The 25,359-nt window shown below is 31.3% G+C and overlaps 1 protein-coding gene across 3 annotated transcripts in view; it reads right to left on the bottom strand.

Annotated features, from left to right (window-relative positions):
- Grik2 (glutamate ionotropic receptor kainate type subunit 2) overlaps nt 1–25,359 on the bottom strand; it is a 664,662-nt gene that overhangs the window by 147,246 nt on the left and 492,057 nt on the right. For all 3 annotated transcript variants that reach the window (XM_015499657.2, XM_015499664.2, XM_015499670.2), the window contains 2 exons: nt 10,055–10,173; nt 6,163–6,380 (listed from right to left, as the gene is read on the bottom strand). In XM_015499657.2, coding sequence (XP_015355143.1) covers nt 6,163–6,380; nt 10,055–10,173 — 337 coding nt within the window. The remainder of the gene's footprint in view (nt 1–6,162; nt 6,381–10,054; nt 10,174–25,359) is intronic.

Raw genomic sequence — 25,359 nt, 5'->3', positions numbered from 1 at the left:
AGAAACTTAATATGATCAAATAGTTGAGGTCATGTGGGTGCGCCAAAATGACTAATGTACTTAGCTCTTCTGAGTAATGATGGCTGTGCCTTGATCTCTTTGGTTATTACTTTTATTGTGATACTATGAGCCCCTGGCTACTGCTTTCATAATTAATAAGTCACTTAACCTCTCTATGGCCCAGTTTCCTCATCTGTTAAATGAGTATAATGATAATTGCTTCCTACCTTTCTTAAGTGCTGTTATGAAGATTAATGAACTGATACTTAGAATGTACTTTGATTTCCTAAAGAGGAAGATGTGTGTGTGTGTATTGTGTGTGTGTTTATTGTGTGTGTGTGTGTGTGAGAGAGAGAGAGAGAGAGAGAGAGAGAGAGAGAGAGACTTTTGTTGTTAGATAACAACAAAGATAAAGATAAAACTATTTGCCTCAGACAGGAATATTAATTCACCCTTTTGCATTCCTATCTCCATTGCCTAGACTTTTAAATAAATTGCCTTTCAACAGAGGGTTAAAATGGGAATGTCATAGAAGGCTACATATTTTGGAAAAAAAAGAGAGAGAGAGAGAGAGAGAGAGAGAGAGAGAGAGAGAGAGAGAAACCATTTTACCCATCTATGGAGAACAACACTTTGTAAGCAGTCACACCTATGCCATACATTCTATCTGAAGCCCTCTGTCACAGGTTTTCTTTCCATCAATGAAATTGATTTATGGCAACATTTGTTTTGCTCATACATAACCGTACAGAATTTGGTAAAAGGATAAAGTACATTCATAAAGAAAATATAAGTATGTAGCATTGATTTATGGCACATAGAACAAATGAAAAGGAAATAATTAGAAGACAGAAAAATGGAAGTCCATGAATACACAGAAGGATGGTATTTTAAAAGTATATCTTATGGTTATCTGAGATAGAAAATGACTAAATTTAGATAGAAATGACTAAAATGCTTTAGTCAGACATAGCCAAAGAAAATTACAAAATGTTTAATGTATCAGTTGTTTAGCTTTAACTACACATGATAAGGTTGTACAAGAATGAGAGAAAATGTTAATAACAACAACAACAACTACAACTACAAATAGATGGAGGAAAATGAAATAAAAATGAACTAACCAGTTTGCAGGCAAAACTTAGAGGTAATAGAGAAGTGCTAAAATTTGTATGGTTGGATAATAAAAGTGTTTATTTAATTTAATTTATTTTATTTTTTGTAGTGGGGATTGAACCCAGGGGCATTTAACCAATGAGCCACATCCCCAGCTCTTTTTGTCTTTAAGATAGGGTTTCACTAAGTTGCTTAGTGCCTTGATAAGTTGATGAGGATGGCATTGAACTTGGGATCTTCCTGCCTCAGCCTCTTGAGTTGTTGAGATTACAGATGTGTGCTACCACACCTGGCAAGTATTTTTAATCTTTAGTGTATCAAGCCAGTGAAATTTCTTAATATTGTCTCAACTCAACATAGCTTCTGAACTTAGTTAAGAATCAAATTAAATATGTTGCCTTAAGCCTTAAGGTAATGCCTTGTAGACATTCCTTTTTTTTTTTTTTTAGTACCAGGGATTGAATTCAGGGGCAATCAACCTCTGAGCCACAAACCCAGCCCCCCTCCACACACACTTTTTTTTCTTTTATTATCTTTTCTTTTTTGATTTTATTTAGAGACAAGGTCTTACTGAGTGGCTTAGCACCTTGTTTTTGCTGAGGCTATCTTTGAACTTGTGATCCTCCTGCCTCAGCCTCCCATGCCTGCACCACCATACCTGGCTGACTTTCTCCTGTTAATAAAGGATTTATACTCCAAAGCAGCAATAACTAAATATAAAGAGAGGCATACAGCATCTTTAGAAGAATTGAAGATATGGCTTTTTGATCATAAGCACACTCAATCGGATGCATTTAAAGTCCATAAAGCTTCCAAAGAAACTGCTGCAAAAAGGACTTTGACTCCAGTGTAAAAGAAACTGAGCCTATTCAAAATGTAGAAAATATACTAGGCTCCCAATATCCACCTTACCTGTAAGCTAACTAAAGGTTTCCATTACACATCATTAAGGGGTTTTGGCTGATCATTTAGCAATATTATTGAGACAAATGATAAGCAACATAAGCCCATGACATGCAAATTCAGTGCTAAGGGCTATAGATACAATAATGAATGATACAGATTCATTCAATCCCTGTCCTCTTGCTGTGCAGTGAAGTATGGGAACATGGTGGCAGGGATGGGGGTGGGGAATATTAAAATATATCTTGGATTGATAATTTAATGATAATTGAGAATAAAAAGAGAATACTTAGGGGGAAAAAATGAACATTTTTCCCAGGCTGGGTAGATTTTGGTTTAAAAAGTATTAGGAAATTTTTCTAGGAGTATAGGAAGGATAAATAAATATCTCAAGAATAAAAACAACCTAACTAATTAGATTGAAAAGGATGGGTGGTGATGAAAAATTAGCATAATGTCGGAGAAGGAGGTGTGAGAGTTCAGGATACAGCAAAACAGAAAAGACAAACCAGTTTGGCTAGAACTTCAAGTGTAAGGGAAAGTGAATAGAGAGTAAGAAGCCAGGCCTGTGCTTTGTAAACCTGCTAAGGAGCTAAGCTCTCAAGTTAAAGCAAATGGAAGGGAGTCCTTTTAAAGAGCTTTAAATCACTCCAGTAACCTTGGAGAGATGAGACAGTGGTTTGAACTAGGAGAAATAGATAGATTTCTCCTAGAAAGGCCCTGGGTTCAATCCTCAGCACTGTAAAAATAATAGAACAATAAAATGAAATGTAGACTCTGTCTTTTTAGAAGACCTAAAGTATTTACATTAGGAATTTGATGCCACTTACATTTTCTTTTAATATATGCCAGGATTTTATTTACCATATTCTTTTTTTTTAAAAGTGCCTCCTTTGCCACCATTCTTCTTAGATGGACAGACTATATTAGACCATGTAGCAAAATCAAAATTTTCAGATAGAACAACCCTAGACAGAATTTGTGAACATTTAAATCCATGGAGTCATGGGATGCATAGAAAAAAAGGTTATTCAGCTTCATTTTGTAGAACATTTGACTTCCTTCAAATTATAGGGATTTTTCTGAGAGTCCATAATACCTACAGGCTATTGCTGAGTTATTTTTGATCTTCTGGTTTCTATTGATTCACTCTCCTAATTTTCATACTTCAGGGAGAAAAGAATACACTTGTTTGGTAGCATTTTGTTTAGGCCTGGAGTGAGATTTTAACTCTAGTACACAAAATTCTTAGATTTCCAAAATGGAGGATTTGATTCCTCTTTTAATGCTTTTTAATGAAACTCCTGATCTCTCATCTATTTTTTTTTATCTAAATATGACCAAGAACACACTAGTGATGCCATCCAGTTCATTTAGTTTCCTTGGATAAAACTGGAGAAGCAGTTTGATTTTGAATTATTACTTTTTTTAGTTATGGCTTTATATTTATCCCTGGAGAGAATATGTGGATAGCACAATGGATATAGAAGAGAGGAAGGAAGACCTCTTCTCAAAGACAATATACATACAAAATTTTAGTGAACAAAATCAAGTCTGTTTTTGGAAATAGAATTATTTGCTGTGGTAGAGCAACATTGTAACTCTGCCTGTGACTTTGTAATACTGAGGGCTCACCTGCTTTATGGCCAGATATCTTGAGCCAATCTTACTTGTACTGAAATAGCTGTTAGTTTTAAAATAATTTTTGGGAACTGAGCCTTCCAGAACAATAAGTTAAGGGTCTTATTAAATTAGTAGAAACGTAATGGAAATTCCTTTAAAAGTCAGTGCCTGAAGGTGCTTCCTATAGTGTTTGTATGTATGGCTGTTAATTAAAAAATGAAAGGGTGGTATAAAATATAAATACATAGTACAGAATAGTTTCTAGTTCACTGTAGGATTTCAAAGTAAGGATACATTTATTTGAATCCTAGAGTGCTAGAATTTTTTTTTTATACCATAGTTAGTATAGTTATATATTTTAACGAGCCAAAACATGAAGTTGGAAAGAGAATCTTTAGGACCACACTAAAATACTAAAGAAAAATCAATATATAATGTTCTCTAAGACTCAGGGCTTTTTTTCTTTCTGATTTTAACAGTAAGAATTCAGCATGTGATAGTTAACAACATAAGGTAATTGTCAACTTAGCAATTATCACTGTATGGTTTTTATTGTAACTAGTGTATAATCCAGAAGGCTTCAATTCTGAAGAAAGTCTGTGCTGTTGGAAACAGAAAGTTGCTTCATGTCAATTTTCTCCAGGTGCTAGAGGCACCCTTGTGTGCAGGAGATGAAAGAGTAAGAAGAAAAGCCGGTAGCAAGGAAGAGTGAAGGTAGGAAAAAAATGACACGGCAGAGAGCAGCTGAACTAAAAAGAAGAAAAAAGAACAAAAGATTGAAAAGACAAACAAGGAGGAAAATAACCTTAAAAAAGAAAAATGACATAAGGAGAAAAAAGAGAATTATTTTTTGGAACTATTTTTTTCCAAGGGAACTTTGCTAATAATACATTAGGCTTTGAAATAAGATATTTGAGTCTTCTTAAAATAAAATGAAATTAAGGCCATGAAATATTTGTGAAATTGATATAAACATTTCTGGTGTCAAATCACTGATAGGTACTTTATTTGTGTTATTTTTCAAATTCAACTTCAAAAGGCACTTGGATACTGTAATAATTTCAATGCAACATGTATTCACTCCCTGAAAAATTTTTGACACTAACATTGAGCTTTTAAGAATTTCATCAACTAGTTTCTTAAAATAAAAATAAAAATCTCAAAATCAGTATTATTAGAAAGGAAATCTCTAATAATTCTATATATTTAATTTGAAAAAAATTGATCAATTACCCTTAATGTCAAATAATACCACTCTAAGAAAATTGTTTTACTCATATTTTAGTTATTCAATGCATTTCATTAAGAATTAATGAATGGGTAATTAAATATGAAGTATGCATTCAGTCTTTAACCTACCCATATGAGAAATTCATTCAGAAAAATAATTAAGACTTTAAGGAGCTAACTAAGAGAATCTATCACATTCTTTGGAAATTTGGTGTCCTTCAGAACTTTGTAAAGAAAGTTGAAAGTTTTGCATGAATTTTTACCAAGAAAATTGCATAATGTTGCAAAATTGTTGTTTTAAATCACATAAAATCCTGTTTTCTGATTGTTGACCTATTCTTCTGTTATCAACTTGACTGTAATCTCCTTGAAAGTGATAATGAGGTCATAGTTTTTGTAGAATACCTAACCAGTAGTGCAGTTTCTGGCACTCAATAGGCACTTGGTGCATGCTTGACGAAGGAATTTATTTTATAGCTTGAACCAATTATTTAAGAAAAAATCTACTACTTCTACTGTGCAATAGAACTACCTATTGCATTTATAGGAACACTGAAAGGAAATTTTAGTGTTTAAAAATTTTGCCCAATCTCTAAAAGCCTGAAAAATACTTTATAAAATATTAAAGGAATTATAAATTGATACTCCTTAAAGTAAAATCTCCCTATCTGATCTACTTTGGATTGGTAAGAAAACAGGAGTAGAAAGAGAGGAGTAATAAAGAGAATAAGGTGCTCTATATGCCAGGAACTGCGCAAAATTATAATTCCCATGTAAGTGTTCCAGAGGGCTGTTCTTTTGGAAACCAAAGTGAATTCAATAGGGTATCCTATTTCCAGACCCTATCTTGCAGAATACTAGATGAATAACTGTACAGACAATAAGAACTGATTTTTCTTTTTGTTCTCATCCCCTGCCTCATTTTGACAGAAATAAATGTATACATGGGAAACAATCTTACATGTAAGTCTTCTTTTCTGATTAACCAAGCCTTGTAGAATCCAAATCTACAACTATTTAATTTTCAACAAACATATTATTTTTTCATTAAAAGATAAAACCTTGTTGAGAAAAAAAGATGTTTCCTTTGGACAGATACTCTTTGAAATAAGAGTAGAATACTTACTTGTAAAGCAAAAGCTCCTGGCAATATTCACATATCAAAATGATTCACTTTCGTGGACACAGGTGAAGTGTACAACTTTCTACCCCTTGAGTTATATGCTATCAATTATCCTGCATAAATAATAATATTTAACATATAAATTTTAGATAGCCAGTGGGACTTACCTTGAAAAAAGTCATGGTTGCACCATCCTCTACTGCTCCATACTCTATCTTGGTTTGTTTAGCTAAATCATCAGCAGAGTCAATAGGAGATTCCATGCGTTCCACTGTCAGAAAGGCGGCTAAATTAGCAGTATACGAAGAAATGATGATAAGTGTGAAAAACCACCAAATGCCTCCCACTATCCTGGTGGAGAGCGCTTTGGGCATGAGCTCAGAACCTAACAGAGATTGGGGGAAAGGTGAAACGAATACAGAGAATTTGATCAGCAATCAATACTTTGGTCACAGTGGTAGAATGGAATCACCGTGTAATAAAAGCTTATGTCACAGATTTATATATTGCTTTAGTAAGCAAGCAACAACCATTGGGAGAGCAGAAGCTAATTTCAGAAAATAGAGAATTCTCTAGGATGTTCATGTTTACGTATAGTGACAGGAGACTCTAGCTCTACCTGAGAAGGTGTAGTTAAAATATTAATGAGTTAAATTCTTTGTAAATTAGCATTAAAAGAGAGAGGGAAAAACTTTCCAGGTTATAAGCCAATGTGTAGATTTTCATATTGTTATTATTTTTGTGAATTTCAGAGGAAATGACTTAACATATGCTGACATCCATTTTTTTACAACCTTCCTGTAGTTTCATTTTTCATGTGCAAGTAGCACAAATATTTTGTCTATTTCATCACTTTAAAAAGTAATGGTGTATAATAGTAAAATAATTTTAATTACCCACATTCTTTAGAGATGATGTGGGGCTTTAGCCCAGTATTTATTTTAATATGAGGTAGCAAATAATTTTCTACCTTATATTATAATTGAATAAGCAAATATCTCCCATCACTATGGTTAGCCCTGATGAAGTAAGTTAGGGTAAGAATAAGTACTCAAGTTGTTACAAATTTATTTTTATACATATGTATCACATTTCATATATATATCAAAATATATGGCTGGAGTTGTCTGCCCATGGTATAAATAAAAAAAATAGGATCTAGGAATTAGATTTTACCTTTGATTATTATTAATTTTAATTCATTTAGGTTATAAAATAACACCCTAGCAACTTTAAAATTTGGTCTTCTATGAATTAAATTCTATTATAATTTTACCATATTATTTACATTTTTAATGTTGAAGATATATCAGAATGTGGGCTTTTTTATTAAAATGTAAATTAAATTTGTGGATGTATGTATAAAATATATTACCATTCACTTTTAATTATTTTGAATCTATAATCAAAAAGTACATAACTTTTAATAGGGTTTGAGTAAAATGGAATGAAGCAAAGATGGACTCCTTTTGCTGATTTATTTTACAGTCAGAACTTTAATATGATTACTGATGCAGTAAGGTAACACATCTTTAGATGGAAAGAAAAAAATAAAATTATTCATGTTAACATTGAAAAATAAGTGGTATCATGATTGTACTATATCAAAACAGCCCATCTTGCACTGCAGTTCATCTTACCCTTGCAATTTAAAACAAACAAACAAAATTTTAAAAGCAGACAGACTTGGACATGACAGCCAACTCCAGCTCCAGACTCTGCCTACCACTCTGTAAGAAAAAAAAAAAAGACAGAAAAGTACCTTTCTGATGTAGTTGCTCCTAGGCCCTGTCAGACACACACTCGGACACGGAAACACTAAAACACTCTCAAGATGATTGACAGCAGCTTTGAGCTGCTTATTTTACTTTTTTTTTTTTTTTAATTTTTAAAAACAGAACACCAATAAGGTCAAACAAGACTGGGAAAGGAAAGAATAGTGGAGACATTTGACAAAAATGGCCCAATTACCACAAGTTTTTATCTTACCCAAGGACCGAAAGCGAATACCTCCTAGGCTTGTGAATCAGAGCCTGGTTAGGGGCTGACTGTCATGTACTCAAGGTAACGTCATGTCCAGCACTATATCCCACTAATTCCTGGGGAGCTGGGCATCAGCCAGAATAGTATGGGTTCCTCTTTCATGTATCCACCAGCAGTGAAGTAGTTATGTGGCAAAGCAAATGTATATTTGAATTTTTTCATTTCTTGGATTACTTATCTTCAGAGATATCACAGAGTCTTATTTATAATTTCTACTACTGATATCAAGATCACCTTGTGAATATATAAATCCTATAGACCTCCAACTATTTTAGGAAATATAAGTTTTAAAAAACAATTTTTTTTTTCTAAATGGAATCAAAAATTTAAAAAACAAAATCATTATCATAAGACCTTCAGTTTGAGGATAACTCACTCTGGACTATTAAAATTAGTTATTAGCAGGTGACTAGCAATTTTCCTAGGTAAATTGTATTCTCAATGCTACTTATAAGAGAAGTTTATTCTAAAGGCAGGTTTCCATTCACTACTATTTTAAAAGAATCCCAATATTATCTTCCAAGTGTATAGTATGCCTAAGGAAAAAAATCCTTACCTTGGACGCAAAATGTAGGAAAGGGAAAATACAACTACTGACTTTGACTTTGAATTTTAAAGTTATTTAGAAAGAGATGCTACAAAGAGATTAGTTAGTTCATCATTTATATATATATATATATATATATATATATATATATATGCATATGCATATATATAATATACATATATTCATAATTTTTAAGGAAATAATTAATTCAACTAATATTTTGCTTATTACATGTATTAAATATTATTTATTGATAAATTATTTTTCTTTCAATTTTTTCACATTATTTATTCTTACTTTAGATGTAATTTAGAAAAGAAACAGTAATGAATTAATGGATTTAGTGTATAAATAAGCATACAATGGCATAGTGTCCTTTTTATAAACATTTTATAATTTAACACAATTTCATTCCAGATATGTAATGCAATCATTGCATAACTTTCTCCAAAATGGATAATAAATATACCACCCAAATGTACGATAAAATGTAGTAGGTGGAATGACTGTTAGGAAGGAATATGTGTTTTTTTTTTTCTTACTCCATGCATTGTCCAATGTTAAAATCTTGGACATTTTGCTATACTTACTAAATTTACAACTTAAAAATATTACATTTTAAATGTACACAACAGTCTAGACTTTGGTTAGTAAAATAGCATATTTTGAATAATTGTTTAATATATTAATTTCCTAAATTTTATTTAAATATTAAAGGATAAATAAAAGAAATCACAGTATCAAAAATTAAAATTCTACTTGGTAAAACCAACACTAATATAATAAAATTCATGAACCACTAAGACATCTTATTACATGTATTCTATCATTTTCTAAAATACAACCTTTACTTTTAACATTCATATTATAAATTTTAAATTATGGAAAAGTGTTTTGCATGCACCACTGAGCATGCAATATTTTATATTCTTTATAAGCTATCAGATGCAGCTAATATTTTACTCAGAAAGTTATCTCTAAATATTTTAATTTTTTAATTTTGCAAATTTATATGCAGTAGATTTAGTAATCATGCAATATAAATGCATCTAATCAACAGGAATTAATATGAAAGAGGAGACATTTTTTACATCAAAATGAGACAGGAAACAGGAGTATTGAACTGTATTCTTGTCTCAAGGAGATGTAATTTTAGTAGTACTTTAAATGCAGCTTCTGGCTAATGAATCAGGTTAGCTTGGTTATCTATGAAGTGATATACCTACTGTGGGTTAAGAAAAAAAATTAGATGAGTATACTCTATGTGAATTTGCAAAAGCTAATTGTTTCTCAGAATCTCTCTTGGATGGGATTTGAGAAGGCCTAAATGCATTAGGTAGATGGAAAAGCTGGATTATGGTTACATGCACAGAGGCACCCATGCAAGCGACTTGTGCCAGCAAGAGCTGTCACCCCCAGCAAAGAGTGGGACATGGTGCCCAAAGGAAATAGCAGGCTGAATCGTATACCTTGCTGCATGAGAGCTCCAACTCCAAACCAGAAACTATTTAGCAAGGTAAAATTGTTTTCCACCACGTCTGAGTCAGGATTGCAAGGGTGTGGATTATACCACTCATAGGGACTAAACCTGTGGTAATTGACAGAAAAAAGAATATATTTAAATTGCAGTGAGAAGAAATTCTATCCAGCACTTTTGCTGTAAGAGAAACAAAAAGACAGATAAGATTAAATAGAAGTCAGAAAGGCATTCTTATACTAAGATTGCATATGTATGACAGCAAGTGTTAGATTTTAAATACCCCTGCCCTTATCAGTTATTTCCATATTAAGATAACAAATGGCATTTCTTTACTCTATTTTACTTGTGAGAATAAAATATGTTTATCAATACATCAACAATATTTTTAAGACCCAGTCTTTTTCATGCACAGAAGTTTTTAAAAAATGTTTTTTAAAAACCTAGAGAATCATTAAAGTAGAAAATAAACAGCTATGAAAGGAACACATTTTTTAAGATTGTGAAAAAATTGTTAAAGACAGGAGAAAAACTAGAAAATCATCTTAGTTTGTTATCATATAATAGAAACCACCAATGTGACCAAGAGTCAAATAATCAATGTATATTTGCATACCTAAGAAAATAGTACTGTGGGTTTATGTCTTGATGTGTAACAAACTCAACTCTGAATAACATGCTTCTGAGATCATTTCAGATCTCAGATCACACACCAATAGGCATGATATCAAAGCAGTGTTAGAAGCAGGAATGCATACTGAGGCTGTCTGTTTTCCACTTATTTGGCTTCAGATATATAATTCATTTGAATCACTTTTTTAAGATAAAGAAAATCAAATCTAATCTCAAGGTCAGTTACAGATGGTTTTAGAGATATTATGAACATCTTTCATATATTCAAATTGAGAAATTTTCAAATTGTCAACTGCTCACATAAATTAATTTATGCTAATATAATCCAGATATATTTATCAATTAATAGAACTATTCAAAAACACCATCCCCATAATTAAATATACTCATTCTAATTACTAAACCAACAATATATTTTCCCCAATATCTCAAAATTTAAAGCCACTCTTTTATAAAACAAATTAGTATATGTGCCATTTATGAAAGCATTAAAAAATCTTACATTCAATCAAAGTTATTTGAATAATGTATCTGTCACTTCAGAGAGCCCAATTTTCTTCACAATAATTTTCTGATATATTAGAATTCCAAGATCAAACAAACCATTTTCATCTTTCTAATGTAATTTTAGAATACCCTTGCTTTAATTGCCTATCCTTGACAAACAAAGAAGTGTTTTGTTTGGTTCTCTAAGTTAAACTGACACACTGAATACAAAGGTTCATTGAATAGTAATTAAACACTCTGATCTGATTCGTTGTGTCTGTCTAAAATATAAGTAGCTTTGGTTGTAGATATTTTTATTTCAATTCCCTCCTTTTATGCAAGTGAAGACAGTTTGTACACATTTTAAAAAATATTTCCTGGAATCAGAATGTTGGCCATCAGTCTTTAAACAATGATGTTTTCTTTTAAATATTAGAATTTTAAATTATCTAAAAATTCATTATTCATGGGAGGCAATGTAATCTAGTAGAAGATTATGGGCTCCGTACATCTCTACCCTCATAACTACATGCCCTCAGTTCCCCCACCTCAAAAATGAGAATAGTAGTAAGGCCTAACTAGTAATAATTGTAAGGTTTCTTTGAATTATTATAGTTTCTGTAGATTGCAATTGCTTAATACATGGAACAATAATATTTTTCAATAAATGTGATTTCACTTACAGTTCCCATATTGAAATTCTAAGTTTACTTTTTTAAAAAACATACTCTTCTTGAAAAGTATGAACTATAAACATAAAGCTGGTCTCTAAGAGCTACATTTAGCTATATCCCAAGACAAATCTTAGAAATATATCTACTGGGTCAGAACTGTATAATTTGGCTGACTGAGATTACTAGTTATCTCAGAGTTCCATGAGCCCTTGGGTTTTATATAGACAAGTTAAGGGATTCTATGAAATGAGGGGAGAGTGGTGTGGTGGCCATGTTGGGGAGGTGATAATATACAAATCTAGGGTCTGATTGCCTTTCCATACATATATTAGAAGAAAATAACAAAGAAGAAAGGAAAGAAAGAAGAAAGGGAGAGAGGGAAAGAAGGAGGAACCTCTACATTCACCTCTTATTTTTTCTGGCTTTTCTCCCTTAGACTTCAGGGATTCAGATGACTAAGTCTCCAAAGATGCAAACCTAGCCAACAAAAATGTATAAATTGAGGTTCTAATTTGCTCCTCCTGGTAATACTTGGGAAACTGTTCTTTGTTTTGTTTTGACTCACTAACAGTCTTCTAATGGTAGAAATGTAAGTCACTTCTTTTCTTCTCAAATTCCCACTTCCAAGAAACACCTCTAGCACACACTCACTCCCTAGCCCTGTACTCCTTTCTCCATGGTATGCTTCCTTTTCTTCACTTTTGTCAGCATAGCTCTAGTACCATCCTTCATTTCTTTCTAAACTAAATCCTTTCATCCTTCCAAGATTAACTATTCCTCTTAACTCTATCCTCTTTATTTCCAACAATTTTTTTTCAGTATCTGTTTTCACCTTCCAATTCCTTCAGATTCACTTTTAAACCTTCTATTAGGTGAGGGCCTAAGCAACTCAGTGAGATCCTGTATCAAAAAATAAAAACGGTTGGGGATGTCGTTCTGTGGTTAAGCACCCTTGGGTTTAACCCAGATACATAAAAATTCTATTGCCTTCCAAATTAATATTTTTCTTCTCATAAAATTATTTGAATTGCTTCAAATCTATGTATTTTAACCCTAATCACTTTCTTGACCTAAAGTGCATTTTCAATAATTTGACTTTTCAAAAGTGATATGTCCAATATTAATTCATAATTTCTTTCCCTCATCCTTCCCTATTTATTGCCTCCCCATGTGCTAAAAACATCAAATCCAGCATCTATGAACAATTGCAGTAATCTTGCCACTAGCCCTTAGCTTGCTTATGCTGAACACCCAGTGAGTTATCTTTAGTTGTTCACATTCTTTTACCTCACAAGCCTAAACTTCAAACAGTTGCCAAATTATATCAGTATACCTCCAGAATGTCTCTTTTCTCCATCTATCCCATTGACATTATAGGTTGTCATATCGTGTAGCAATGCTATCCTAATTAGACTTTCCTCTGTTTATTGCAAAATTTTAACTTCTAAATTCCGACAATATCACAAATCTATTAAAAATAAGTCTTCAGTCATTTCCATAATAAATAGAAAAATCATCTAGACTTAAGTGTGGAATTAATGATATCTTTACATTTCATTCCAAAATATTAGGACCATATATCCAATATTATGTACTTTTTCTTGCAAATCCTATTCTCCTCTCAGTTCAGCTATTAGCCACTTTTCCAAAAAACGTCTATATTTATTTTTACCGATTCATTTTCTCATGTCATTCAGCTTGTAATTCCCTAATATACTCTCCACAGATCCTCAGATTGTACATCTCTCCTGCAGTTCCACCCAGTAGCATCATATAAACATAGCTTTTGTGCTTCTCTCTCTTAGAGGATATCTGTAATAGAAACTGATGCCCACCCTCCTTATTCACTTTTCTCCCTGAGTTTTACTGAGAACATTGTTGCTTACCTAAACCTATTCTTTCTACCTTCTTTTGTTAAGCAATTCAATTTGAGTTTTGAAATATGGACAGAAGGCAACTTTCCGAGGATGCTTTTTCAGGTATTTTCCCTATAATCTCTTTTTCTGCTTCTTTAGGACACATGAGGCATAGAGAAGTATTGGAAGCCCTGTGCTGAGGATAATAAAGCTGCCCAACCAGTCTTGAACTGTTTTCCTATAGATCATGAATGAGAAAGAAATAACTGTCTTTTGATGCAATATACTGTATTTCAGGTTATCTCCCCAAACAAGGTTTTTCTTTGTAGACAGAGTATTTGAATAGCATTGATATCTTTCTCTTGCCTCCATCATCTGCAGCACTGAGAATTTCAAGTTGTACTTATCAAAATCTGATTTTTTCACTATAAATTCATGCACATACATTTCTCCTCTTTTCTATTAGATTCTAAAACTAACACAGGCAAATACTGTTTTGGATTTATCTTTATGTCTCCTCCAATCTCCAGTACAATTTTTTGGAAATAATGGACATTTAAAATCTTCTTTTTTAATTCAGATTCCTTCAAGTCGGTTTTTAAATCAATTTTGAACTTCTAATAACATTATTATCAAACAATATCTTCTCTTTAACTTTTGTAGTGTGCACTCCTGCTTCTGTACTTTCTTCCCCACTTAAAGGGCATCTCCCATGACTTGTTCTCAGCTTTCAGATTGTTCCTTCCTCTTTAATCATCTAAAATACTCATGGCCTAACCTTTATGCTGATGATTACAAAATTCTCAACTTGCAGTCATAAATTCTCCCTCAGTATTTCTCCATCCAACTCTGTAAATTACCTCTTACATGGCTCACCATTACCTCATGCTTAACATGTTTTAACTGAACCCTATAACTTCTACCATATGAATTCTCCTTTTCAATTTTACCACATTTAAATTGGTATATCACTTCTCTGAGTTCTTGAGACTCTTATTTTTTTCTTTTAGTTTCCTTCCTTAAATTCAAAATGTGTTTAGAATATATAAACTTCTTTTAAAATATTGCCTCTTTGATTGATTCCACCAACTTCTACTGTACTTTCATCTCAGTTCTGAATCATGGGCTTCCAAAAGGGCACTTCCTCTTGGTTTTCTTTTCTCTATTTTGTCTTTTAAAACTATCTTCACACTAAGGTATGCATTTTGCAACTCCCCTTCTCTAGAATCAACCAATTTGTCAGAGTCAGGTTTGATAGTCTTTGCCCCTGAACTTCAAGCTTCTATGCTGTATTACTCAATATTTGACCTTTAGTCAAAATATTACACATACTGACCAAATGCTTCATTATGTTTTTATCTATGCTGTTTGTATTAAATAGAAAGTTCTCTTTCAGTTGATTCAGTCAACTAGTTTTTATCCTATTCCTTTCTGTAATTCTATTATGTTTACTTTGAACCCAAAGTTGACTTATTTCAAATCTATATATATTATCTATTTCCTTGTGTTCTACTACTGGAGTTTTTGTGATTAATTCTGTATTCCCAATTTTTCCTGAGATCTTTGAAAGATAGGCTTTTATCATTATCCTCATCATTACCATTATCATTATTATTTGTATTACTTCAGTGATGAAGAGAGGTATACTACAATAAGCATAAGGTTTGAGGTTAGAGGACTTAATGTCTGATCACATATTTATTTTTTGCAGTTGGTGACAGATGACTAAATCTTATTGAGCTGAATATTCATCTCTAAAAAAAGGGGGAAAGCTGAGTATGAGAGATAATATATGCATAGCATTTAGCATGTTATACATTGCCACATAAATATTAGCTAAAAGCATATAATCTTTGTGTAAAAATTACTTTCTCTATTCTTATATCAAAGAAATAATTTAGAGAATATATGAAATAATCTACTGCTCACTTAGGGAATACTTTTACTACATCCTACAAAATGCTAATTCAACATTAATTTGAATACTTTATCATTTAGAAACAAACTGCATTATAATTAGTGAAGAGTTCAAAATAGATTTTATAACATTATGTATTACTTTTACTTTTGAGCATTGGTTCTATAATTCCACATATTTTAATGCATGTTTTTCCGTTTTCCTTTAGCTTAAATGACCTTTTCATAATGTGTATTCTTCATATATCAGAATTTAAATTCAGTGTAAGTTGCTTATTTCACTGTAATTATTACTATACAATAATCCTCAACATTTACCTGACCTATGATAAATTAAAAAAAAAATCTTGTTTGAAGGTTTACCTGTAGTTACTAGATTCTGGTTTTTATTGGTCTTATTCTGCCTAATTAGTTGACAAGGTAATGTCTGACCTCATTTTACACATGGGGCTAAACAGGTTAAAATAGGTATAATAAATAGCTTCATTTGAATTTGTCTTAAAGAATATAAACACAATTATTTTCAAAGGCAAATATGAACAAACATTCAAGTACAATAAATAAAAAGCTGTTTAGCATTATACACCACTTAGAGATGGTGTCTTTGTTTTTCCTTTCATGGTCAGATTATTAAACTGATGATCCCTTACTCCTTTTCAGTTTAAGTTCCAAGTAACTAAAAAATCAAAAGTTAGATATTTCAATTTTCAATTGTTATTTATTTATCTGATTTGTAAAACTAGATTATTTTAAATGATGGTAATTATTTACCAAGAATTCATGCATTTTATTGAATAAAATAAAGGATTCTTAAAAGAAATAAAAATTATCATTGTTAATAAGTTATACCATTCATTTTTCTCTAGTAAAGTAGGTAATAAGGTAATGCTACCCTGATTATATCATGGAGAAATGAGAATTGGGTAATTGCTATATAGAACATCTATATACATTTAAACTCTTCACAGAAATACTATATGTCATGTTGCCAATTTTGTTTTTTCTTTTTGTTGTTTGTTTGTTTGTTTAAAGAACACCACACTTCAGCCTTTGGCAATTACTAAAAACAGCCATGTGCTGTTTGAACATAGATGATCAGGCCAGTTTGGTGCTAATGCGCTCGAGGAGCATGAAATCTTTGATATTCTTTACTTCAGAAGCAGAACATGGCAGTGAATTTCATAGCTATTTCCATAATTAAGTCAAATAGCCAAATATGAAACAGTGTTTCTAGAAATTTAAGCTAAATGGAATGATACCCATCAGGGTGACTTTACTATTGAGAGGGGGTGAGAATTCCTGATAGATTAACTCAGGAATGCCATGAAGACAGACAGGTATAAAAGCTGTCATACTTGGCAGGAAGGCAGATTAAATTTTAGAAAATAAGGGAAATGGGCTCTTTACAGACTTATAAGATAATAGACAACCCGACCATCTCTACAATAACACATGAGCATCCAGTAGAAATCATGTCATTTTTATAACAATTCTAATGGAAGCAACATAAAATAAGAGCTTCTCATATCTTTGAAAAGCAACCATGACTTCTACTAAACAAAAGAGTTTAGAACAAGACATGAAAGAACCAATTAAGGCACACTATATAAAGCAACTTCAATAAACTACTGGACATGAGACACATAATTATCACCTAGTTTATGTCATACCCACCATTTATAAAACAACCAGCTATGCTATGTTGTTTTAAACTGTAACAAAAGACCTAATAACATCGTTATTATTAGTATAAAAAATGAGTTTCATATAGATCAGGAATCTGCCCAAGAGAACACAGAAGGGTAGAGCCAGGTTTACAGTGGAGCTCTCCTGTGACAAAGTCTCTACTCTATTGTTATCCATCCTAGTTGGCATTTCAATCTTTATCAAAAATAAAAGGAAATTCCAATGATCTAATTCATGTACCAGTGACAGAAAGATACTATTTCTAATATTTCAATCCTCTAATAAATGAGGAATTGCTCAATTTTCACTCAATAGAATGCTCCTTGTTTTATCCTTTTTTTAAAAAAAAAATTCATGTATGGCCTGTATTTTTAGAGTCTAAAATATTCATCTTGAGATGGTTCAAAAACCTAAGATTTGGTCATCATGCCAATGACATTAACAGAATATAAAAAAATCCGGAAATTTTCAGCAAAAGTTCAGGTCTTGGTTACTAAATACATTAACTACTATCTGATTTCTTTTAAAAATACCATAAAATTTATGCTAATTTTATTTACCACCATACCAAGCCTAATAATAAAATAGTTCAAAAATTAAAACCATACAATATATTCATAGATAAGAAATATTCAAACGGATTTGAAGTCTAAATTCTTTTTACACTATTATCTTTACTCAATACTTTACCATTGCCACCTGAATCCTAACTATTTTATACATGGAATAGAAGATTTCTTTTTCTACTCTGACAGGAAAACTTATCTCTTTGAATCCAGAAAGAATTGTTACAAGACATTTTTGTGAGCCATCCTAACAACTTTGACAAAATAAATCAAGGTAAAGAAATTTAGCTCAACATATTAGAAGAGAAAAACAAAACAACAATAAGAAAAATACTTTGAGGGTAGACTGCTTATTTTTCAAAAGTATTCATTTAAAATTAAATTGGATCTCAAAAAACAATATCAAGAAGTAACCTTAAAAAAATTTACCTGCTTACTATAAACAATTGTCAAAGGTAAGGTCACATAAGTGGAAAATGCACCATCTCAAACACTGCACCTAGATTATCTTACTAACACCAACATAAATCCAAGAGTTCACGACAAGAACCTTATGTGAAAACTCCCTCAAGTTTAATCAGTGCAGATATCATTTATAGTGCTATAAGAAGTTTAAGATATAGATAATTTCCTCAAATACTGATTTATTCCGTACCAAATGAAACAATTGTATCTTTTCAGTGGCCTGCCCCACCAACATACCAAACTGATTTTGAGATACTGCTTTATGGGAATGATCTACATATATTTTAGAAGTATACATCATTTTTATAACTTATTGTTTATTTGCTTGCTGTTGTTTTCTTTCTTAACTTTCTAAAGTAATTCTAAATGCTCTTACTAGCCAGAAAACTTGTACTGTGGTTCATTCCAAATATAGATTTTAATAGCTTAATAATCTCTTTTCAGAACTAAGGATAACAGGTATTCTATATCAGCAATTATATGTCCTGTTTTGCAATTTTAAGTTATCAGTGACAACATATATTTCATATTGTTTTTTGCCCCATAAATTAAATCTGTACATTTAAAAAATTAACTGTGTGTAGGTGTTTTAGAATGAGTCACACAAGCCTTATGGGATTTTTTAAATTGTGCATATTTTACATACTTTAAGAACTAGTTTCTAAGGAAATATCCCTCTTAGGTATAATTAATTTTAATTACCTTCCAAATCATTAATGAGCAGGATATTATTTAAGGCAATAGTTTGTTTTCTATGTTCAAATGTAAAAGAAAAGATTTCATAATGTAAAATGATATGGTGAAGTTTTGAAGATGAATGAAGTTAAACTATGGTTAAGGAAGAAATGAACAAACCAATTGGAAAACATTATTATATAAACTGTGCATAATATAACAGTTTACAATTTACAAAGATAATTTTCTGTCAAGTTAACACAATTGGATGTAAACATATTCACTTCAAGGCTTAAGGCTTAAGAGTTACCTGTCATTCATAGACTTATGGTCTCCTTTGTAAAGAATAAATAAAAACTATGGCAATTTACTAGCTAGTCACTAACACTGTGATAAAAGATGTCTAAATAGAAAGTGTGACAATTTTTACAGTCCATTCTCATTTCAAACACATTGTTCAGATAAGTAAAATGACTTCACACTACAAACCAAAGTAACTCCAACACTGCAAGGACTGTAATGTAAATATATTCCTCATACAGTCATTATTATCCATATCACTGTAAAGCTAGCTCTTTTGTTATTTTTATGTATTTGTTTTTGGTATAATTTCTTGCTGATCTGGAATTAACTAGCAGAATCTAGCAGAATCTCACTTATGAATCTCCATTGCTCCAGTTGTTTATTTCCAGCTACTTACAAGAAATCTCAGTCTGGAGGTATCTTAAACCCAGCATGACCAATATCAAATGTTCATCCATCCTGTTACAAACTAATATTCTGTCAATACTCAACCAGTTTGACAGGAATCTAGGCGTTTTCCAACTATTCAGATGAAAATTCTAGAAATCACTTGTCTTTCTCCTTCAATGTCTTGTATTCACCCCATCACCACATTTCTTTTTTTTTCCTGCAAATCAACATTTAATTGGTCCTTCAATTCCCATTTCACCATCCCCATATTATTATAATTTTAGCTTGAACATTGAATTATCTAACTCAAAAGATCTCACTGCCTTTTGATTTTCTTATCTACATATTTTTTTTTCGTCCATTCAACATATAACTATTAGGTAAATCTTCACAATCTTTAATACTCTTTATTATTTAACCCAAAACATGCAAGAAATCAATATTGCTGTCCAATTTACTCCAACCTTTTCTGCCTAACTTTCAAGACTTTAGAAAACTCTCATACATTCAAAGTTCCCATTGTCCTAATAAAAAATCTTACAGTTTTCTTTAATAAACCAAAACAATAGCTCCAAGTAGAATTCATTTTAACATCTTAAATGGAATTAATATAACACTCCACACTTTAGTTGATATTCCTTCTTCCAACTGAATTATATCTCCATTTTTTTCCATTAATTAATATCCTACTTATATTTTAAAATCTAACTTAACTATTGGATGAAAAGCCCTTTAATGGAAGAGGATATGATATACTTAATTTAACCTTCTCCATTTGAAATGCTTTATCCATTATGCTCTTTTTAATACTATTTTCTTCATCTCTTAAAGTCTAATTTACTTTTTGTGATAACAGACTCTTTAAAGGAAAAGAGTATGTCATTTTAATTTCATATATCTTAAAAGGAAATAAAACAATACTAGAAATAGAATTCATATTCAGTGAATAGTGTTATTTCATTTAGTCTATGTATACATTAAAATACTCCTTTAGTATTTTCTTCAGTGTTAACAATAATATGTTATACCACTAGATGTCAAAGATTCAGAGGAGAATTGCTTTCTTTTTGAATAATTATTATAACAATGCTTTTCAACAAATAGTACACGAGAGTTTCTTAGATATGATAAAGAAATATTGTGGAGTTTATAAAACAATTACAAAGATTTATCTTTATTTGTTTTTCATTTTCCATGTTATCAAGCAGGTGCAATGTGTTAATATCAACAGTTCATCAATATCTGATGCTTTGAACAAATAGTATTTGTCTTCATTGTCTGTTTACCCTGCCTACCTGGCTCTTTTGTGATCTACTTCCTGTGTAGGATTATTTCATAAACTACAGTCAGAATAAATCCTACTACTTTAAATCCAAAGATAATAAAATGAAATCAGAATGAAGCAATTTCTATATTTTATCCAGATAAATCTTTCTCTGAATAATAAACAAAATACTGTAATGACTATCAACCTATAAATTAAGAGAAGTTACAAAATTAACTCTCTATGACTCTAATCATAAACTTAATTTTTCTCTATAGACTGATTCATGAAATCTAAGCTATGGCTGGTCTGTAGACCCTACCTCTTAGGATGCATTTCCTTTAAAAGTAGAGAATAATATTAATAACCTCAAGCAACTGTTGTATAAAGCCAGCCTCAGTGGAAATAGCCCACAAAAAAAGTTGGCATAAGTTATTTTTTAATAGTACAAAAAAAAAAAAGAAAAGAAAACACATGAAACTAGATGAGGTTGCTCAAAATTCCAAGAAACAACAAATCTCTTCATGAAACTGAGGAGTAGGAACAATAATACCACCCCTGTTAGCAGAATCTTGGCTCTGAATGAAAGCTCTGCTTTTAAATGTGCACAGAGAGAAGAGAGGCTTAGCCATTATTCAGACCTTTGAAGCACAGCTTTCCCACCCTGGTAATCACTGTTGATAACATAATCCTTGAGCATGAATTAAAGAGGTGCACATAAATACTGAGAGCTGACAGCGATGTAGGATTGAGACTGGGAATCCTTTCCACACTTAGAAAGCATATATTTTTTTTCTGGCTGTCCTGAAAATGATTTTTTAAAGGATCCTACTCTTTCTCTGATTACCTAACACAAGGTCATATTTTCTGCTTTTTTGCCTGCAGTTGTATGAAATGCTTTAATGCCTCTGTGCAAGTTGGTGAAAAATACAATTGATACTTTGATGTAACAGATTGTTCAGTCATGTCTATGGTTCTTTCTGCATTTTTTTTTCTCTTTCTTCCACTAATTGTGTAGTAAGACAAGTCACTTCATCTCACTTTCCTTCCCTGCAAAATGATTGTTTAGGGCTAAAAGTTCTCAAGTTCTCTTTTCTCTATTAATGTGATTTCTTCAATGAGAAAAAAGAATGTTTGGTGAAGAGCTTGAATGAAAACATTGTTAGAATCATTTTTAAAATAAGATTCTGGAGAATAAGTTCTTCCATTTGAGGCAGAATCAAGATGAAGTAGAAGGGTAGTATTAAAAGATAAAAATATTTAAACACTCAAATGTTTAAACAAATAAATCTGATTATTATAAAGATTAACTCAAAATGTAGAAGACATCTAGGTTAATCTTTAAATTAATAGCACCTAAATTAAAATATTCTGAAACAGTAGCAAATATACTAATACTACTCAGATAAGCATTTTACTATAAGAAAATATATTTATTTACTGAATTCCTTAAAAGTTTAAAAATATGTTGTGTATTTTTATAGGCGTTTCCTTCATTCAGTACACCTGGTGTGTCTACACACTGCATTCAAGTATCTCTAAAGTATTTATAAGATCTCTATATAATTTTTATGTATATTAACCTCTCAGAGAATCAGAAACCATTAATCACATCATCTCAGCAACTTTAGAAGTATACTATACTTTATTTAAGAAAATTTTAAGAAACACTCAAAAACTAATTTGTCACTTTGAATTCAATTTTATCACTTTCAAATATTTTTTTCACCCAATATGGGCAAATTGATGAAAGTCCTTTTCTTTGTTTTTCCTGAAATGCAATTGCTTCTAAATTAAAAACGATTTTATAGGCATTTATAAATATATATAGGCTTATACATATAGAAAATATAGACATTAAATGCTATATATATAGATAGACATTGCTGAACTTATACATGAGAGTGAATTACTGAGATGTTTTCCATTTCTATTTGCCTTATTATGTATCATTATTTGCTTTCTTCTTTCTCATCCTTAATTTCTGATTCTGTGGAGTGAGAAAGCTACTTTTGGTCATCATTAAAGCTTTCTTTTAAAATTGGTAATCCAAGATTTCGTTATTCTTTCAAAGTATATTCTTACTTATTATCTATCTACACACAAAGGCAGACATTGCAAGCATAATTATGAGTTACGCTCTTGTAAAAGCTTTATAAAAATAATGCAACTATAGCTCATTTCTTTCCAGATACTTATTTTAATTATGATTACAAAAAAGGTAGTTTTGAAAGTTTTCCCTTGGCAAGGGCTTTGAAAACTTTTGTGTATTTGTGGTACTGGGAACTGAACTCAGGAGTGCTTAATCCCTGAAACGCATCCCCAGACCTTTATATTTTGAGACAGGGACTCTAAATTGCTGAGTTTGGCCTCATACTTGCAATCCTCCTGTCTCAGGCTCCCAACTTACTATAATTACAAGCATTGTGAACAGTAGCCAGCCAACCTTTGAAAACTTTTATCTCTTTATGAGTCATAATTTAGTGTGAGTTTATCATTTATTTCTTACTATTGTATATGACAGGGCTGGAAAATTGTTCAGCTTATGAAACTTTTTATAGTTCTCAAAATAAGTAGTTTCCCTTTGGCAATTATTTACAAATGGAAAAATATTTAAACTGGGGTAAAACAGATTTGTCTCCTCAAACAGTTATAATTTCCTTACGGTGAAAACATTCAAAATCTTGATTTCTAGCTGAAAAGGTTATTTAAATCAAATACGTAAGTATAAAAAATATATTAATGGAACATACTAACCAAAAAAGCTTAAATGTGTAACACATCCATGCAAAGAGGCAAATGATTTAGTGGTGGTATGTGGGTGGGTATTCCATGTTGGTGAGGAGCTTGGAAAGTGTACTACTGTAGCTCCATACCCGGAGCATCATCATTCATTATTCATACAACTCTCCTTTCTATCTTTCTTGTATGTGCAATCAACTCAAACTAGCTCCATTTTTTTGCAAAAGTAATTTATCATCTCCTTTTCAGTTCATTTCTTTTCTTATATGAGTTAAAATGGCCCTAATATTTACGTGGTAGTGAAAAGAAAGCAATAACAAGTGCAGTGATTGGCTGCTTCTCTTTAAGACATGCATACTTTTATACATGAAGTTAATCAACTGAAAGGTACAATTAACTCTGATAATGCATACAGACACTTAAAGAAATGATTAGTGGTAGTGCATGATCCAGGGAGTATGGCTTGTGGTGGTTTCTATTTATGGTCATCTAGATCGTTTATTGAAATGTCTAGAGCATTGTTTAGCCCTCTGTTCCACCTTACTTGTTTTAATTTCAAGTAGACAAAAAAAATCTATTATTTAAATGCAGGTTTTGCTATAATTTGTACAAAATTTTAAAATTAAGATAAACAACCAAAAACTATGTGGTTAAATGTACATGTTCAGATATGCAATGTAATTAGAGTTTTGTGCTTTATTCATAAATGCATGCCACATATTTGCAAAAAAGAAAAAAACCTCACAAAATTACAAAATACTTAAACTTGGTTTGAGTTGATAACATCCATATGTATCTAATTTCTAACTTCCATCATATTAAGAATAGGGAAATATATTTTGTCTGCTTTTTTCACTTGTGCCAAGGCAAATATAAGATTAGGTTGGATTTTGACCTTGTTAAATTATTTTCTTCTCTAATGCATGAATCCCTAATATGTTTAGAGATTTTACTTCACTGCGAAACATACTGGCTTCGATTCAAATAAAATTTCTCTTTACAAATATGAGTTAATTTTCTCATACATTAAAACAAAGTTAATTGTAAACTTTATTTTAAATAAATTGGATCACAGCCACAAAGATTAACTGAATACTGTAATAAACGGGGATAGGAACACATTTGAATCAAAATGATGATTTAGAAAACTTGTTAATGTTTTGGCTTTTTATATAACTTGAGTATCAATAATTAATACAGCATTTTATATATTTCCTCATCACCATAAAAAGATATTGTCTCAAATTACTCTATTATGTTGAAACAAGCTCTAAAATATGATAATATTCTGCTATTTGGATGCAGGTAATGTTAAATTTGACATGTTTTTAGAAGGTAGGTAATATTCCTAATTATTTTAACAAATATGCTATGATTCTCATCACAAATAAGTAGCTTTGTACAAACATTTGAAGATGTGTCTTGCAACCCTCCCCATCATTCAGCCTAACAACCCACCAGGCTCCCTATAAGTTTTGGAATTTAAAGCCAGCTAAATTAATTTGGAAGGTCGCCTATGAACTTCTACTCTTTTTATACTCTATTCAAAGAATGAACATGCAATTATTTTAATGATTTCTATGGTTTGTCAACAGAAGTGACAAACACATGTTTCAGGTATGTTTTGTTTGGCCAAAACC

This window comes from Marmota marmota, unplaced genomic scaffold (assembly GCF_001458135.2).
Source record: "Marmota marmota marmota unplaced genomic scaffold, marMar, whole genome shotgun sequence".
In the NCBI taxonomy this organism is placed as follows: Eukaryota; Metazoa; Chordata; class Mammalia; order Rodentia; family Sciuridae; genus Marmota; species Marmota marmota.
Note: the sequence above shows the minus strand (reverse complement) of the source record. Positions and strands in the feature narration are given on the sequence as shown.